The 20,185-nt window shown below is 40.5% G+C and overlaps 1 protein-coding gene across 1 annotated transcript in view; it reads left to right on the forward strand.

The window, feature by feature from the left end:
- Positions 1-19,191, forward strand: part of shisa6a (shisa family member 6a) — a 77,711-nt gene extending 58,520 nt beyond the window's left edge. The window contains exons 6-9 of the mRNA XM_023406972.1: positions 6,189-6,251; positions 7,168-7,188; positions 9,150-9,278; positions 15,968-19,191. Coding sequence (XP_023262740.1) covers positions 6,189-6,251; positions 7,168-7,188; positions 9,150-9,278; positions 15,968-16,599 — 845 coding nt within the window. The 3' untranslated portion in view covers positions 16,600-19,191. The remainder of the gene's footprint in view (positions 1-6,188; positions 6,252-7,167; positions 7,189-9,149; positions 9,279-15,967) is intronic.
- The last annotated feature ends 994 nt before the right edge of the window (positions 19,192-20,185 follow it).

A 20,185-nucleotide genomic window follows, 5' to 3' on the forward strand; every position in this document is an offset into this window, starting at 1 on the left:
CACTTGATATCTGATACAAAACCACAGCCAGAAAAATTTGCAGAAAAATGTAGTGTCCTCCAAAAGAGAAAAGAAAAAGTGCAAAGACAACATGCGGACAGTGTCCTTCAAACGCTCATTGTGGCTTGTATGAAATAGTAGGACTTGGAATGGATTTTTTTTGTTGTTGTTGACTTTAAAATAACAGCTCTTGTCAGATTTGTGACAGCCCAAAAGAAAAATCACCAGTGCTACTTTTCACATGAGTGTTTGTGATGTTTGATGATGGTCTTTAAGATTTATGCATTAAAGTCACAGAATGCCTGGATTTAACACTTGTGTAAGTCACTGCCAGTAACAGACAAGTTTATTTTATCCAGCGGATTCTCAATTGAATGATTACAAAATATACTTTATCCTGATAAATATCAATATTGCGATAGGAGATTGTGATGGAAAATATTGTGATAGAAAACGTCGCCCACTTCTACCACATGCATGAGCTCTGATTGGCCGGTTGTTTCAGCCATCAAGAGCTCCATAGCAGATCCGCTGAAAAGAAATGCTATAATGTAGAGGTGTGGGACCACCTCAGACATCAAGATATGCCACGGTCCTCAGCCCAAGTCTGGCCCACATCTGGGCAGATTCTGACTGTTATCCTTCAGTATTGTCTGACGTTGTCTGTGTGTGTGCCAGAATTGGTCCAGATGTGGAAGAAACATCTGACAATCACGCCGTATAGAATGTGCCAGATCATGGCCGCGGAACCGTGCGGATAATGGGGGGCAAAGAAACAAGCATGTGCTTATTTTATCTTCACTGCGTCAGAGAAGCAGTATGAGTTCAAACACAAATGTATCAAAGGAACTTTAATTTCCTGAGTAGGTCCTGATTTTTCAGTCTTTAAACATTTTGGGGACTATTTGTTCAAATAATTTCATACTAAAAGATTTCACAAAGTAATGATGATAAATTGATAGTGATTTCTTCTGATTATCTGTAATTCTTCCGTAACTTCTTCAGGTTTTGGTAATTCATTTGGAAATGTCTCCATTTGAGGTTCGCTCATCACAGATCCATTAGAGGTGCAGAGACACAGATTGACAGCATGCTCACGTCTTTCTTTTCTCTCCCAGTTTCCCTCTATGTCACTCTCCCTCTCCATCACACATTCGTATGCACAAGGGCAAAACGAGGTGATCTGTCCCACCAGGTCCACATGGTACTTCACACTCTGCCAGCATAATGACATAGCATGGGCTCTCTCTCTCTGTAGCCCGCGTCTGTCCATCAGCTTCCCCAGAGCGAGGCGTTTAAAATGGATCTGGGTCACAGTGGGATCCCCTCTGTCCACCCGCTGGAACCTGGAAGCATTCAATTCATTTATGACAGAGCCGCCTGCATTACTCCAGCCAATCCATGTGACACGCTGTACTGTCAGTGAGAGCTGCTGCATTATGTATTAACACTTAGCAGGTATGTTCTCCTCCACATACTTCGCATACTAGTGCTGAGCTCCGTCACCGCCTCAGTGTGAATGATTACAACTGAAATTTAGAAGAGGATGAAGAAATCTCCTGACATTTGCTCCACTTTCTCAGTCACCACTGGCGTCACATGACTGCAGCAGCAACAGTTAACATTAATTTTCCTTTGTACGTTTGATGTAAGGCTGCACAATGTTTTTTTGTGCTTGAATATGTGAAATTCACCAAAACACTGTGTCAGGCTTGGGCTGATATTTCATTAATATCGAATATCACGATATTTCCTGCTGCAAAAATAGTGGCAGCATCTCTTATAACTGAAACATAATTTATATATTATAAAAACAACTGTAACATAAAATACTAGATACAATCATATAAGTATATTAGTGACCCCTGATTTAACCTGATTACATTTACACCTGATATTAATATGTGTCTCCAGCATCCACATTGAGGTGCAATCACTCTGTCCAGCTCAGGTCACATCCTCCTTGTTTGCATAGCAACAACAACAAAAAAAGGATAGAACAAGAAGAGGAAGATAGTTATCCGTGCAGCTGCATTATTGTTGTTTGCTTGCTTTGCTAATGGCCGCTAGCTGCCTAATTGCTACCTTGCTGTTTTGGAACAGTCGTATTTCCGTCCATGTAGCTGTTGCATGTGGATTGACAACGCGGTTGCAATTTACACAGTGTGGTCACAATGCGTCCCTGAACACCTCCGGACGTGGTTTGGCTGATCGGACCACAATCTGTCCTCAGTGCGTCTTATGCCTGAACTTTCATGTGGTCAAGTTCTATCCAGTCATCCAAAACACATTGTAATGGCAGGTGTAAATGGGGTATTTGAAATTTAGCTCTTACTGTGTCTGTTTCCTGTAAATCTGACTGTTGTTGAGTGAAAACATACTGCAAAGGATCATTCATCAATTTGTGTATAAATGTTGTACCTGAATCTGTTTTTACCTCTTAAATCCATTTGTAGCTATGTCATTATGTCATTTGAATATTATAAGTATTTAGTAGTGATGTTGTTTAATGCATTTATGTGTATTATGTTTTTTTTACAACACTGTTGGGGTGGATATAAGTATATGGCCAAAAGTAGGTGGACACACTGACCCACCTGTGTTTGTGTAGAGGCCCTGTAGTTCCCGTAAAAGGAAACTCTGACGCTACAACACACAACATAATTTGAGGCAATCATTTTCTTCCATCTCTTTGTGATAACAGTGTTCGTCCCTTCCTCTGTCAGAGCCCCTGCGCACAAAGCAAGGTCCATAAAGAAATGGTTTTCCCAGTTGTAGAAAATCTTGACTAGCATGACCTCAACCCCATCCAGCACCTTTTGGGATGAACTGAATACTGACTATGAGCCTGCACTGGACCTCACTGATGCTGTTGTGTCTGAATGGGAGAAAAATCCCTGCAGGCTGTCAGGCTCCAACATCTGGTGGGGACACTGACAGCAGAAGGAGGGAGTCTGTTAAAGCAGCAGATTGATGCCCATGAATGACATGTTGAAGAATCACATATGGGAGGAGTGTTCAGCTGTCTTCATACATTTATGTAGTTAGTGTATTATGTTCCTTTATCTTCCTTCATGTTATAGATTTTTGAGCATCTCAACAGCAGGTGAAATCGCAGGTGCAAAACGACAAACATTTAAAAGACTGTGATATATTGCAACATTAACAACAGTGCACTAAAATTCATTTCCTGAAGTCAACTGTTTTTCTACGAATCAGATTCTGGTGCCTGTGACTTCAGATTTGCATGATGAACTTGTCCTTTCTTGGTATGTATTAGAATCAATGGAGGCAGAACTGAATATGTGATTAGTCACCATGTTGTTGGGGTCCTCGGGTTGTTCAGATCGCAGCAGTTTACTTCAGGATAGAATCACATTTCCAGGCACCTTGCTGGAGCTTTTCGGTTCCACTTGAGCTCAGATGACGTTGTTATCCACAGACCAAACAAAACTAAACCTCTCCAGCCTCAGAAATAACTGCATTGGGTGGTGAATGTGTTCCCTCTGACTGCTTCATGTTGCGCGATCTCTCACAATCCCGGGGTTTGAATCATGCCTGGGATACATCATTGTGTTGCTGGGACTAGACTTTTCTTTGAAATGCTCACTGCTCGAGAACAAATTACATATTATTTTTAGTGCCAGAGTTGCTGCAAAATACCAGCAATAACATTCAGATATCTCACACACATGTAAGCCCTGGACCAAGGAAAACTACATCCTCGCAGGGTGATAAACTTATGAACCCCGGTTAAACACTTCGTGCTACATTTTAATGTGTGAAATTCATATGGCAGTCGCTTTCTCTGCTGTGGAAAAAAAAAGGCTGTTATTTATTTGGTGCAAAACCAATTTAATTTGAAGTTCAAGTTCATAGCAGAGTAATTTAGCAAAAGTCAAACAACATTTGTCAGAAATGCCACATCCATCCGCTGAGAGAGGAACATCAGCTCTGATCTTTAGCGAAAGCAGCCTCCTGTCGTCTGTTCACAGCTAGCTAGAGCGCTCGCAGTCGTTGTTTTTAGCTATCAGAGCTGTGTTTTTATTGTCTTTAGCACTCTTACAGAATGATAGATGAATATATTTAAATGCAAATAAGGGTACCACCGTCATATATCTATGCTTTGTACGCTCTGCTGTTCAGAAAAACCAGGTGTAATTGAATAAAGGCAGTATTTCCACTCTGAAATTATTTGCACTCACCACCATCTCTGCTCAGTGATGGAGGTCTCAGATGATGTTGCTTTGTTCTTTAACCACTCAAACAACACATAACGATGTTAGCGCAACATCAAATGAGTCACTTACAGCAAAGATGGATCACCATGAGGTGCAGCCATGTTCTATGTTCCCTTTTTAAAGAGAGGCTGCAATCAATCATTTTGGCAAAGCGGCATTTCACTGTGGATTCTGTCAAATGAAAGCAACACTCACAGACCCAGAACTGAGCGTTGACAGTTTACTGCCCACTGGAGACACACTGAACAAATCAAAGCTCTTATATCTGGTGATGCAGCAAACACTGACTGCAGTGGGGTGGATGGAAAAGACACCTGATAATCTGCTGAACACGAGGATGACATTTATCGCAGTGTTACAGCAGCTTGTTGTGCAAGAGAGGGTTAGTGTTTTATCCCGGGTTGACCATTGTAACATCTAGATAATGCAGGTGTAAAGACAAGGTTATTTATACAACACATTACCTGCAAATGGCCAATTCAAAATGCGTTAAACAAGACTTAAGGGCTCTATTTGAACAGTCCAAAGAGTGTGTGAATGCATTCAGGGCGTGTCCACATCACTTTTACTATTTTCACAGCAGAAAAGTGTTTTAGGCATAACATGCAATAAACCAATCAGAGTGCAATCTCACACCCCCTTTAAAAGTCAGGCGTGCTTGCACCATGGTGGATTGCTATAATTATTATCCTTCCTCAGAGCAAATTTATGAGATTCATGATAGATTTTCCTCAGTTCCTGTTATTATTGTGTTATTTCTATTGTTTTTATTTATTACTTGCTCATTTATTGTTCTGTGTGTGCGTGTGTGTGTGTGTGTGTGAGGGGGGGACGGGGGGTTGGTTGCATTGTTTGTATGAAAAGTGCTATACAAATGAAGTCTGCTTGATTGATTGATATCATGATGCCGTGTTTTACACAGAGTTAGTTTCTATTTGTGGTGAGTTGATCACATGTTGTGACTGACCAGTAAGTCCAGTCCTGACGCACGCACCCAGCAGCTCTGTGCACCCTGAGGGGCAAAGCTCAGGGGCTGAGCGAATCCATGCTCTGAGCACAGCTCTGCCAACAAGTAACGGCACAAATCGCATTAAAGATCTTTTATGTTACATTATGAGAAACGTGAATAAACAGTCGGTTCATTATGAAGCTGTGGTGGACAAATTTAGTTTAGGTGATGAACGGGAAACACTGGCTCACTCTGCTTGTGTGTTGTGCGCCCGCCTCTGTAGGTGCATATCAATCTCTTGATAATACGTCCTTAAAATAAGAGTGAAATGATGAAACTGACCAGATTTTTGCTGGTCAATCGCACATTGCATCACAAGATAGCAATGTGCCAACAATGAGCCTGACCACACCCCATTTTAAGACCAACACGCCCCTGGGTGCACAAATGAGCACAAGTTTATTTGCTATAAACAATGTGTTATGTTCAGGGGACAGTGTGTGTGTGTCTATTCACCAAATTTCATGGCAATCCATTTAATAGATGTTGAGATATTTCAGTCCAGACCAAAGTGGTGGGTCTGACATTGACATCCCTGGCTGAAAATGAAACAGTAAAGAAGATAATACAATTGATCACTAAATTATTACAGTTGGGGAGAGTCTTATTTCCCTCTGGAAGTTTGTTGCAGGTCTAAATGCTGCCTCTTCGTGTTTAGTTTGGACTCTGGAAGCTGTAAGCAGACCTCTACTTCTACCTCTTTGGGGTTGCTGAAGAAATCTGAAAGACTGGGAAAACACCATGGCTAGATAGCACAAAAGTCAAGAGGGAAAGTCTATTTTCTTTTGTGATTTGAGTGAACTGACCCTTCAACATCAAGGGCGAGGACTAAACACAGAGTGTGCAAAAGTATATTTACACCCGTTATGTCAGATTTTTTTTTCCTGCTGTGAGTTGAAGCCAGCGCGTTAACTCTTCCTGTTCTTCTTTAACACCAGGAAACCACCACCACGACTATCAGCACAGCCACCTGGACCTGACCGCGCTCACTCCTAAACTGGGTAAGAAAACACACTAATGTAGAGCAGTAAACCTGTAATGAAAATGTAAGTTTTGTAATGTGCTGCCAGATCTCATCACGCTGCATCTTTTCTGTGAAGTTTAGGCCAAGATTTGATGGTGGTGATCGACCTGATTTGACTTTGGAATTTATATGCGTTATTATCTGTTTCTGAATGAACGTGAGCCAAACAGTTCTTGAAGTAGACTATTTTCCAAGTCAAACGACCAAAGTGTATCTTTCAGAGGGAAATTAAAATCTAAGGAGCTGATAAAGAAGTCTCGAGAGAAAATGAAAAGCAAAAAACAAAAAAAGTGTATGATAATCAAAGGATCATCTGTGCAGTTCAAAGTTATTGAAAACCCAATTGCTGTTATTGCATCCCATCTATTTCTCTAAATGTGATTTTGTGTGGAAGGGGAGCAGCTTTCAGTGTGGAATTACTGAACGGTCCTGAAACTAGATGCCAATGAAATGAAACACCGTGTAATTAAAGAGGGAATCAGGTCTTATTTGTTACAAAAATCCCCCTCCATGATATTCTGAAATCCGCACAGCCAGACGTTTTGTGTCGGTGTTTTCAGGTTCAAAACTAAGAGTCATTATACAAAGTTTTCCACCATTAACGTTGTGCTGCAGTCCACTTCCTGCCTGTCTGCCTCTTAAACAGTGCGGCCTGTTCACTGGGAAAATGGATTTCAAAAGTACTTTTCACCACCAAATAAAACTCTTCAAACGGTGCTTTTGAAGTCTATTTAGCTTTTTGACGAGGATCGTAGCTGCGATGCATAATTCAAGAGTTGCTGGTTTGGTCTTTGTGTTAACCCATGGCAGCCTCCAGTTATGGGAGGTTTGGTTGAAACATTCTGTGCACATTGATTGTCATTGATCCTTTTTTTCTCACTTGGATTTGTTAGCCCACAGACAAATGAGATACGGTAAGTAATACACATGCACTTGGTGTTTATGTGTATTTTTCTTCATCTTTTCTTCGTCATGTATCATGTAGAGATCAAAATTATTTATCTGCACACCGGGGGTCATTTTTATTCTCCTTTTTCTTTCATTTTTTTAATAAGCGCTTTTGTATTTTTTGCAGTCACAAAACTTCACGCCGCTGCATTAGAATCCATGACCTTTAGTCCAATCTCTAAATCTTTTCTTTGCACATTATTTTTCCGTCCTTCACTCCTCTAACCGGCTCTACCTTCCCTACAAACCTGCACACACACTTTTTCCGACTCAGTGAACGTCTCCCCTCTACACCATATGTTCCTCGGTGTTGTGTGTCCCTGTCCTCCTTGCTGCAGTAGTCGCCCGGTCCTATTTTTAAATCCAGAGTCCCTGCCCGTATCCCAGCCCTCCCCACCCGCTGTGCCTCCTGACCCATGACTGGGCGTCCCAAATTCTTGAAGCCACGGGAGCAACACGCAGCGCAGGGAGCCTTAACGGTGCCGCACGTATCACTGATATCTCAAAATGAACTGTTGAAGAAAAAAAAAAAAAACAAGTGTCACTTGAGCTGCAGTTAACAGATGCAGTCTCCAGCTGCCTCAGAAGCAAATAAGCACAGATTAGTAAATTGTGTTGATGCTACAACTTGTCAACATTCAATGAACAATAACATCGGATGCCCAGGGGGTGAAAGTCACCAGACTCCCTTCAAAAATCAGGGAGTATAGTTTGCCTTAGCAGGAAAAACACTGCACAATTTCTCAACTGCTCTTTATAACCAGCTCTTAACTGCTACGGTGTTCTTGTAAAGTTTGCAAAGGACAAAATCATTTGAGGAATCTTAAATTCAGCCAAGCGAAAAAAGAAAAGTTTGCTTATTTGGAAGCTGTATGAGGAATTAGGCGAGGTAAATATATTTGAAGAGCACATTATCATACACAGAGGTCATTCAAGGTGCTTAACAGTAGGCTGGGCAGGGCAAGTTTATTTATACAGCACCATTCAGACACAAATGCAAACACGGCACAGGATTAAAAAGATGTTAGCGTATGTAATTTATTGGTGAGCTGCAGCAAAAAGTGATGCTTTATGCCCTGATTTAAATGAGCGGACAGTTTTAGCAGTTCTGATTCTGGGCACAACGAGTAAACCCAAGTAGATCGGAGATGTTCAGATATAAAAGAAGCATACAGAATAGAAGTAAAAAGGCACACAACTAGTTGACAGCTCCTGCAGATCTTAGACACCTGCTAGCTATACATCAAACATTTAAGAAAAATATTGAAGACTATTTAGTGACTTGTAGACAAAAAGTAAAACGTTAAATTCTGCTCTGTATGTGACTGGCAGCCAGTACACAGACCGGAGAATTGGAGTGCCATGCTCTGTCTTATTAGTTGTAGGTGTAACCCAGCGGCAGCAGCAGCGTTATTCTGAATAAGATGTAGCTGTCTACTGGTCTTATTTGGTAAACCAGTGAATTAATGTTCAAACCGACTGAGAATATATTAAAAAAATCTTGTCTGGAAGAAAATAATACAACCAAACTTTTCCACATCATAGGGTAAATACAGTACAAACTCCTTAACACAGTGGTTGCTGCTAGGTAGCTACAGTTCGTATCGGCTGCAAGAGATTCTTGTAGTCAAATAAAGCAGGCAAAAATTCTCTTCAGGAAGTAAATTCAGATGATATAAAGTTGCTCCCTGCATAAGTTTTAACATGCTATTATTTAATTTGGAATAAATGGTCCAAAGAAAACCTGTAACCACTGCAGCACCAGGCCACACATCCAGAGATTCAACCAGGCAGATCTCCAAAGGCTGACCTCCAGTAGATCCATCAGATGGTGTGACAAAAGCTAAAAGCTGCCGTTCACCCCAATCTTTCTGACTTTCTGTGAACTGACTGCACTGCACGGCTTCCTCCTGTGTCCCCCTTGTAGAGAGACCCCAGCGGATGAACAACATCCTGACCTCAGCCACGGAGCCCTACGACCTGTCCCTGTCCAGGTCCTTCCAGAACCTCAGCCATCTGCCGCCCTCCTACGAGCTGGCCCTCAAGTCTGACTTAAGTACATACTCCTCCTCTCTCCACAGATTAAGTAGGTGGTCCTTCATTCGTCCTCTGTCGCCGTGTTTTGCCTGATGCACTGAATTAAAAAAAAAAAAAAAAAAAAAAAAAAAAAGGCAGGGAATGACGTCACCCCTCGTGCCCTGTGCATTAAAGGGTTGCCGCATTCGCTGCGTCTGGCCTGATTAAATGTCTGAATGTCCATTACAGAGACATGCATCATGATAAGTATCTCCAGATGTTTGGTGCCTCATCACGCAGATAGTTCTCTCATTTTTTCCACCTTTTTAGGGAAATAAACTTCTTAAAATGCATGACAATGCGCTAAAGCCCCCATACTCATTCCCATCGACTCATCTATCGGCCCATCCACTGACATCTAATTGGCGTGTAATTTGGCTCCATCTGCGGCCCATGTCATGTTGCTAATGTCTCTTAATGACATATTAAGAGCCGTTTTTTTTTTTTTCAGCTGAATGGCTTCTATAAGCCAACAGGATGGTGCTTTAATGCATAAGCAATGCTCCAGTTCATTATGTTTGCTGTGGCATTTTCAACTCGACGACAACGTGGATGCTGCCATTTCAACATCACGACCAGTGCATGCCTCCTGTTCGTTAGATTAGATGCATGTTTTGTGTGCTTACACATTTAACTTGGAAGTCTCAGTGCAGAGTGGTTAATGCCACTTAAAAAAAAACACAATTCGCTTACAATATTCACACGCAAGCATTGTAGTTCAAGCTCTAGAGTTGCATTCTCCATGAAACATGCTTTTAATGTGACATTCGAATAAATGATCTCAGGCCCGGTTTATACCCAGTTCAGCACAGACTCTGAAGATACTGAAGATTTTCCATTTAAATAATCAGGATTTAGTGATTTTTACCATGAATTCCAAAGATAAACTACTATTAGAAACATTTACTGACGGTGATCGGATTTTAAACTCTAAACTTTATGTTACGTTTAGCCCATATTTATGCAGGATCCTTTGGTTACCATGGTAACACACATAACACCGTCAGCACACGAGTGGAAGGAGTCATACAAAGACTGAAAAGGTGTTTATAAAAGAGGTTTCTTCTCGTCTTCTACTCGCAGCAACCACATAGTAACTATCCTCACAACTATATGTCGACGAATAATGCTCCTAATTAGTGATTTTTTGGTGAGCACTTTGTGGGAGAAGAATCGCTTTGGGTTCACTGAAGCGCTGCGTGACTTGTTGTCAGGTCCCTGGAATTTAGGGGGTGACGTAAGGATGTCATGTTTACACCTGCTGGTTCTTCTGGACCAACGGAACTACAGATGTAAATGTATTTTACATAGAGCTACATAGCTATTACTCAGCCTGACTCATGCATGTACATGAGTCACTGTACTATAGACCAGAGTTCACTCACAGGCCGACCACATTCCGGATCTGGACCGAGACGGCGTCCTATCCGAAATATTACATTTTGAGCGTTTGTATTTTAACTGGCGCAGCTATTCTTGCCTTCATGGCAGTGGTCATGTGACGCCACTTAGCCGATCATTGCAACTGGAGACAGTCAGTGAGATACGCACACACTTTGAGAGACGACATCGAAGAAGGGAGAAGAGGGAGAGAAAGAGAAAAGCTTTTTACAGCTGTAGATTGTTTTTTTGTTTTTTTTATAAAACTGGTTGAGACTGTTGGTTTACTGCTGGAGTTAATCATTAAAGAGAAAAATGGGAAGTCAAGCTACACTTTTTATTTCATTTTGTAAAATTAAGCACATTATTATAATTTTCAATTGTTATTATTAACTCTGAACTTTCCTTTACTTTAATCGAATACCCCTGCTATAAACTAAACAAGCCCTTCTTAAAAAAAAAAAGGAAAACTAAAAACTTCCATTGGGTTTCAGTTTCTTTATACGTCGATCAACATGAGTATGACGAGTCTGTTTGTCTTCCAGCCATATTCAAAGGCATTTGTATGAAGAACTGTAGAGGAAAGGTTTGATTCGCAGATTCAAGGTTAGTCCTGAAGGGAGAGAAAAATGAGTTTAGAGAGCACACCTGATGTTGTGGCCTTGTAGCCTTGTTGGCTTGTTGCGGTTTAATGGAGAGAAAACATGTGGAAGACAGTGTAAGCGAATACATTACACAGATTTATTTAATCTGATTATTGTGTGAAGATAATATCAAGGTGTGTAAGAAGATCTGATAGAGAGCTCAGGAGGATTTTGGAGATGTGGTTCAAACAGAAACTTTAAGATGCAAGTGAAGAAACTTGATGTATAAAAGCACTTTCAGTTGACTACTCATACTTCAGATCCTCCACTTGAGACCATCCATTTTTCAGTTTTCAGACTATGAGGAAAATTCTTGAATCAAGTAAACAGACACTGAATATGTGCGGCTACATGTGCCATCATGTCGTGTTGGCTGATTTAAGCACTACAAGAGGAAACATGCTCTATGCTCACTTGTGTATTATGTCGTGTTACCACATTTAATAGATTTGTAGACAGTAAAAAACATTTCCTGTGGCCATAAGTAGCTTTTCTGGGTTTAAAATGTCAGTGAAAACATCGCAGAGCCGTTTATCCAGAGGATTTGTGTTTGGCTTATTCTACCCGCACAACACAGTATTTGCAGGAATGAATTCAATGCATAACAAATTGCTACACAGTTTCTCTGAACACATGTGAACGCACAGCTCACTGTCCTTGAATATTAAGAGAAGCTACACACTGGGAGAGAGCTATTTAAAAGTGTCGTTGGTCCCCCCCCCCCTTTTTTTTTTTTTTTCTTTTCCATGGCACAGTTAGGTGATAGAAAAACACGCATCGGCGCAATCTCCTTTCAGCGCGTTCAACATTCGTCTTTTATACGTTTGCCTTTTCTCTCCCTTATCGACTCGAGGCTTTGCTCTTATCTCACCGGAGCCTTGTACACACACACACAAAATCAGAGATGAATCACGGCGAACTACAAAGAGGCTTTTCGAATTTGAGACAGGAGCCCCGCAGAATTTGTCAAACAAGCAAGCAAAGTCGTCTCTTGAAGAAAGCCCTTCCACTTGGGGGGAAAAAAAAACAAAAAAAACATTAAATAGTAGGTTCAAGCATGAGTGAGGTCTTTGGAAACAAGCCTAAAAGTAATATAATTACTTGCTGTTTTAATTAAACCATCTGGAGAGACGATGATGACTGAATTAAATTAGTATGGTTTATTTGCAATTTTAAATGATCGTGTGTGTATGTGTGTGTGCCGTCCTTCAGTGATGTCAACGAGGCAGAGATTGAGGACGTTGCTCTAAAATAACCCGCTCAGCTCCTCTGAGGAGGCAGCAAAGAAGAAGGAGACACCACTCTTATTTCTTTCTATTGTCTTTCACCTTAATCACCCTAAAAGGAATTAAAACACCTTTCAGAACAGACAAGCCACCTTTTAATCCTCCCAGAAAAAAAAAAAACATAATGATATTGCTGCTTTCTCCTTTTAAATTCCACCACTTCTGCTTTGAACCCCTCTAAAGATCACTTTATAATTGATGTTCCACCAGTTCCATGAGTGTTAGTGCATTATATGATTACAGTCTTCTGCGATCAATAGCTGACACATAAATATACTGGCTATATTGAACCTAATCTAGCAGAGTGGGGGCTGGGGTTTAATTAGCCACTGTTAGCAATTTCCTGTGTTTGTAGCTCCACTCCACGCTCGGGACCCTTTAGCCCTCTCGCAATCATGTTAATTGTAAAGTGCCGCAGAGATGGGATCGAGCAATATGCATCGCCCCTCTTAAATCATTTCAGTCAGTTAAAGTGTAAACAGTGTAATGTGTACACTCATAAAAAAGCAGGACTTAAATCAAGAGGCAGCTCTGCAGGAAGATGGTGAAGAAGTGCATTTGCAGTTGGCCAGTTTGAGGCAGCTGAGGCTCAGAGCCTCCTTTCTTCTGATTGGCTCACCCACCTGTTGTTACTAGAGCTCCAGAGAGAAGCCTGAGAGAGGAGATGTAAAAGTACATTGAGATGGTTTTTGGTTCTTAAAACTACAAATATATCTTCTTATGGATCAACACTTCCAATAAAACACAGTAAAAGTGTAAAATATGGGACCTTTAAATAGTGGCTGCAGTCTTTATTTTTTATTTACTTTTTAGTATCCAGACCTTATTTCCCCTGATATTATCTTTTATTATATTTTAGTGAGAGGTCTGCACCTGTTCTGACTTGCAGAAGAAAGAAAACTGTTACCAACAAGCAATCCATTTTGATACTTCAGTTTTTGCAATTTAATCTTTTAGTGCGCAATTGGACTGATAGCAATCAACATATACCGGCGACAACATAAAAGTTCCTATCCCAGCCCACAGGTTCAGAACCACTGCTAAGCATGATACCTACCATTCCGGGTAAGCCTTTATTTTGAAGGAAAAGGAGTGGTTGTCAGGTCAGGTTAAAAAAATTTCCCAAACATTTATACCAACATGGTCTTTGTGAGCCACGTGAACAAAAAGCAGGTCCACAAAAGTGTGTGGACTTACCTATTCTTTTCTTTCATATGCTGTAGAACACTATCCACCCTCCAAGCTTTTAATTTGAAACATTTGCAGGAAGGTTTGAGTTTCATTGATGATAACTTCAACAAATGGCACAGTAGAGGAAAAAATAGAAAGGACATGATCCCCACCCCCACCGTTGTTGCCTTTTTTTTTTGCATTTACTGTGTTTTTTTTGTTGTTTTTTTTTCTTATCAAAGGGGGACATAATGAATTCCTGTCACATTAACATTTGAGTGTGTAATCACTACAGATCTCTCACAGTCACTGGATACTTAAGTTTGACCTATGAATGGAGCTATGGGCCACGGCTTGTCAATTGTCTGCATACTTGTAGCCTCTGGTTGAGTTTGGTTGACATTTTCTGCCATAATGTCATATCTAAACCAATCCCTCTGGGAAAAACACTGGAGCTCATCGCCACAGGCCAGAGTCGGGCCTCCTTCATTAAGAATGCACAGAGCAGTGGACATGAAACCCCTTGTGGTGGGACAATAAGGTGACCTTCTGTATCCAGGCGTGACATCTCTCCCTGAGCATCCAGACAAGTAATCCCCATCCTCACTTTTCTCCATGACTCTGTGAAGCGTGCTATGGTCCTAAAGCAGCCGTTCGCCCTCAGTGTTCTGCGATAATTAACGATCGCAGAGGTAACGACCCCTTAGCTGCAACAGTTAATCAGAGAACTTCAGCGGTAACGTCCCCTTGTGTGCCAGAACTGCCAAAAAACAGGTAGATGGAACTCTGTCGAGAGGTGATTCCTACATCCGTAATGACTTTACCATTAGAGGTGTGTTCACACAGCCGAGAGACCTACCTGCTTTCTGGCAGAGGTATTAAACGACCGGTTGCCCATTCGAGCACCAGCAGCGCATGAACTGTTGAGTACTGCAGCATCCTAATGAGGCCTCTCCGCAGCTGAAGGACAACTACACTGAAGAGAGTCTGAGTTGTCCTGTTTTTCCATGAGGAAAAAGGACAAAACAATTCAAAACAGTCTGAATAGGATTCGCCAACTGTTGTGTTCATGCTTATTATCATCCCCTCAACAGGAGCCAGAAGGTGCAGACATTAGCATTGTCTTCTCTCGAGCTTTTCAACCACTCTTATTCTAATCAGAATATTTAAATTAAATCTAAAGAGCCTATTTAAACTATTTAAGGATTAACCTAAATTTTAAGTGACACAAAAATATGTCAGAATGATTATAATAAGCTTGTACTCGTATGGGAAGTTCAGTTACGGTGCCTTGCTTAAGTGAGAGTAAGCACATTTTAATACCAGCAAAGACATGTTGACAAGAAGTGTTCCTACTGCCTTTAGGATCACGGCTGTCCCTTTTTTCATATTTGTGGGCAAACATCAGCAACACAATCAGATGCTACAGTCAGTCACTTGATTTATTAATATTACAAAGATTACACAGCACAGGTACGGTTTTTCTCGTGTTCATTCGAGAGGGACTCACCCAGTAATGGGTCAGAGTCTCCAATTGACCAGTTCATGAATCAACCTTTTATAATGAGACTTTCCACTGAGTGACTCCACACAGAGAAACTCTAAGGAGCCTCCTTCCAGCTGGGCATGGTGAAACGTTTCACAGTTCTAACCTTTCTCTGCGATGAAAAAACAAAAAACATGAAAATAAATCTGACCCAAACCTTGCAGATTCCAAACAGTTCCAGCATCATGTCTCACAAAGGATTGGTGCTTGAATATTGCAGATAAATTTGCATTATAAATTTGTATTAAAGTCCTATAGGGTTCTTGCATGCTCATGCATGGATTGCAAGATTCGTTTGTTTGTTTTGATGTGTCAAATTTTACAAGAAAAGAAATTGTCTCATGCTTCAACTTTGGAACTTGCATGTTGCAGATTTGGTGTAATGGGCCCCTGGAGCTCCATCATGACGGTCTTATTGATTGTCATTGAGAGATAATGAATGGCTATCTAGGAAAAAGGTGCACATTCACAGATAGAATTTTTTTACAACTGGTAATTAAGGCACTTAATTACAAAATATCTTATTTTTTTAACCAAATTGTGCCTAATACTGTACAAGCATCTAAAGGGTGTATTTCTTCAAAGCAAAAACAGTAGTCTTAATACAGTTGATACAGTCATCACGTGTTTTCTTACTCCTCAGGTGATAAGGACATAGATGAGTACTACACAAGGAAGCATCATCATCCTGATTTCGGAGGCCGGGGACCGACCCACATGGTGAAGCTGAATGCAGATCCCCAGCATCACCAACAGCACCAGCAGCACCAGCAGCACCAGCAGCGACAGCGTCCCCGCCGAGTCCAGAGAGCCATGTCCCAGGACCACGTCCTGTCTCCTCCCAGGACACCGCGTCGCGGAGACTACGGCTTATCTTCTTATGGCGTCATGGCAGCTGCCGCCTACGGGAGCAGCCGCCACCTCTCAGAGGAGCAGCTACTGTCAGCGGACCGCCTCCACTCCCAGGATCCCTTGCTATCCCCGGCAATGAGGCGTGACAAGTTCCGGGAGAAGGCGATGGCACGAGCGATGTCTCACGCCGACATGCTGATGCCAACCACGCCTGTCATGGACCGCCACAAGATGACCAAGATGCACTCTCAGCCCAGTGCCTCTAACGACTCCTACAACACGCTGACGGTCAACCACCACGTGACCACGTCTAAGAGGCAGGCGTTTGCCTCCCGACGAACACACACGGTGGACCACCTACAGTACATTCCCGGCCATCACCACACATACCGCACTGCCAGTAAGAACGAGGTAACTGTTTAACCGCAGAGTAGAAGGATTCCCGAGACACACCATGGACTGTCTTCTCATTAAAACAACCTCCTGCATTAAAAACTTCCTGCTTTTTAGCACAAGCTTCCTGTGTCATCCAGATTTTGGGGTAACTAGAATTAACCCTGGCAAAGACATTTCTCTCTTAGAGCATCATAAGGGCTTTGAGCACTGACACAAAGAGGGATCCTTCATGTCAGACATTTGACAGCATGAAGAAAATATTTTTTAAACTGGACATCGGACTGGAAGGGAATTGTATCAACTTTATAAATATATAAATATACTATATTTACGATTTGTATTTTCAGTCCTTGTTATAGCTTTAGAGATTCTCATTGACTGATGTAAGCACTTCAAGTGGTGCCTCTTAAAATTGTCCCATTTCAGTGATGAAGTGGATTTGTGGGTTAAAAAGCACAATTAATGAATTCCCTTGTTTTTTTGGTTAATTTTAATCTTCTTCTTTGGTAAATGGCCAGAACATATCAGCTTATTAGTGAAAACAGAGGCTATTTCTGTTGCATACAATAGATGATTGTAAATAGGCTATATTAGCAGCATTAAAACAAGAAAAGCTGGCCTTTTGGCGTTATTGTTTTGTTTTTTCTTCTCCCACCTGGAATCTATCATGGATTCACAATTAATAATTTTAATTTTAGATAAGGCAAAGATCCCAGATTAATATATTATTTCCACAGATGTCTGCGAAATATGTGGATCTAATATGTATAAGGGGAATATTTTTTTCTTTTTTCAACTGTGCTTGTAGCATAGAATGATTGTGTATGAAACAACCTTTCACCACTGTTGATTGGCAGCTTAATTTCCGTTCACACATTTCCTCGCTTTGTCATCCATGTGATGACCCTCCCCCACCCAACCTTCCCCTGGTTTGTGATTGGCCAGCTGTTTCCATCTCTACATATCAGGTACTCTGTGTCAGAACTAAGGAGTGTATAGGTCCAGTTGTAGTTTTGTGTCGATGTGATGATTGAAACAATCAATACTAAAGAGGACGTCATAATCGCTAGTGAGTCAAGCATTAATTAAAACTGTGAACTGTTAGTCCAGATGTTTTCATCAAAGCAATGCCTTATTGTATGGAATCCCATATGCTCTTAATTGCAACAATCATGCTTTTGACACGTCTTCTTGTCTTTGCTTTTTTTGTGCAATATTACTGATTATAATTTACCAGCAGAACCAGCAGTAAAAACCTGTACAGTTATAGATGATACAGTACATATACCTCAAAAAGACTAAATTCAATTGAAGAAGTCGCAAACTTTAAAAGGAAAACAATCAAAAGGTACATCGTATTCTTATTGGATTTGGTTCAACTATTCGCATGATCTGAATTAGCATTGTTTAAGGTTCATGGGCTCTTAAGTATGTGTACAGTGCTTTTGTTTTCAGCTATTCAGACAAATGAATTGGAGAGTATAAGTCTTCACAGGTTCACTTGTAATTAAGAACCAATCCGGTGCGTGATTGGACAGGATCCAAATTATATTCAGTCTAATCAGGTTGGGTAGAGTCTTGTTATATTGCCCCAAGTCTTGGTTTTGTGTCAATGTGTAATACCTGATCGGCTCCAAAAGGACTCCCTATCAGCTACAATGCCACCATGTGTTACAATCATGTTCTGGGAAAAACACATTTGTCCGAGTAAGATATGTAAATCTGATGGATAGTGTGAACTATTAAGTGCAATAAAAATGTCAAGTAGCACTGCTCTTTTCAAACAACTTCAAGTTAATTGGCAGCATTATGCTCCTGCCAGACATAGTTTAGAAGATCAGAAGTAAGTCTCAAGTCTTGGCTATGAAGTCCTGTCTCAAATCCTTTGAGACAAATCCAAATCAAGACAAATAAGTTCAAAATCAAGACCCAAGTCGAGATAATTCAGGCCCAAGTCCCAACTCCAGACAAATTAGTCACAAGTTCATACAAGTCAGTTCCAAGTCCAGACAAATCAGTCCCAGGTCAAGTTCCAAGTCCAGACAAATCAGTCAAGAGTCAAGACAATTCAGTCCCAACTCAAGATAATTAAGTGCTAGGTCGAGTTCCAAATCTAGACAAATCATTCCCAAGTCAAATCCCAAGTCAAGTCAAGACAACAAAGTCTTAAGTGAAGACAAATCAGTCCCAAGTTCCTGACCAAGACTACAAAGCCACAAGTTGTGAAAAGTTAATTCTAAAGTCAAGTTCCAAGTTAATACAATGAAGATCCAAGTTTTTTTTTTATTGATTTGTCCGTTTAAGGTAGTTCCATTTCCAATTGTGTCCAAAATTTTGGACCCTGAAGACCTCTGCTAAAGAGTCCAAAGGCCTTCACAATACAGTATATGTTTATTGTCAGACCGTTTGAGGGTGAAAATCAGTCTTTAGTAGGAAAATCTTTGTATTTCTGTAGACTTGCACTGTTCATTCAGAAAATGCCAAGAATAATGACGTTGTGGTTATCTGTCAGTGAAAACATCAGATTGATTATTGTACAAGTAAAACATAAAGAACGTTGCTGTTTCTTCAGATATTTCAAGTTGTAGGCTACTGTATATAAAAACTTGAACAATGTTATTTGTGATTGGAACTGTCTCATTTCAATTGCAGGAAAGCAATGTCTCATTACACATAAATCTATGATTTTGTTGAAATACACTCATGTAATGTTGCGTGTTTTTCTTCACTTGACTGTCTTATTTTTTAATTAAATAAACTATGGTTTATTGACAGTGTAGGGATGTGGAAAGTTGGCCAAATGTATCTTCAACAAATTCATTTCTTTAACTTGATGTGCTACTTTTTTTATGCCAGGTCTGCATTAAATGATGTCAATCAGAGGTTGTTTTTTTTTTTCTTCTAAAATTATTGTCTTTGTACATATTATATGATTTTTTTTTTCCTTTTTCTTGGAGAGTGCTTGCAAGGCAATGAAGTACATTCGATAGCTATGGGTGAGGGAGGGTGTTTATTGGTTAGACTTCCTCAAACAAGTATCTGTACCCCCACCTCACTCAACTAATCACAAACATCTTCCCCTTCTTTTCACTTAATTAATAATGATGTCATCCCAAGAGCCTTTTCTCTATGTGCAATATTTCCTGTTCATGCAGTATAACTCTATAGCCACTTACTCTCCTTTAAATGTTGTGAGATTCATTTGCTGCCATAAAGGCTTTGTTGTCCTTTTTCATTTAGGACTGTATTTGTCCTTCATAGTCAAAGAGGAGGTTTTTTTTTAATATAATACAGCTAAATGTAGTATGAATGAAAATGGTGTCTTTGTAATTGCACAAATAACTGGAGACTAATTTAAAGGTTTCAGAACAACAAAATATGACTGTTCTTGTGCATTTTATTTTACAAACCATTAAAGCACATCATGTGTGTTGTATACATCAATTTAATCACTTATGCTTTTTCATATTGACTATAAAGAACGTTACACGGATTGTGTAAGAGTAGGTGTGGGATTTGTTCCTACCACTGTAGTTCCTTTGCTCTATGACAAAAAGTTAAAAGTATACCTTCTACCAACCATTTCCCACATCACCCACATGACTAAAAAGTA

Source organism: Seriola lalandi, unplaced genomic scaffold (assembly GCF_002814215.2).
Source record: "Seriola lalandi dorsalis isolate HSWRI2012SDOR001 ecotype SW California unplaced genomic scaffold, Sedor1 jcf7180002054322, whole genome shotgun sequence".
NCBI lineage: Eukaryota > Metazoa > Chordata > Actinopteri > Carangiformes > Carangidae > Seriola > Seriola lalandi.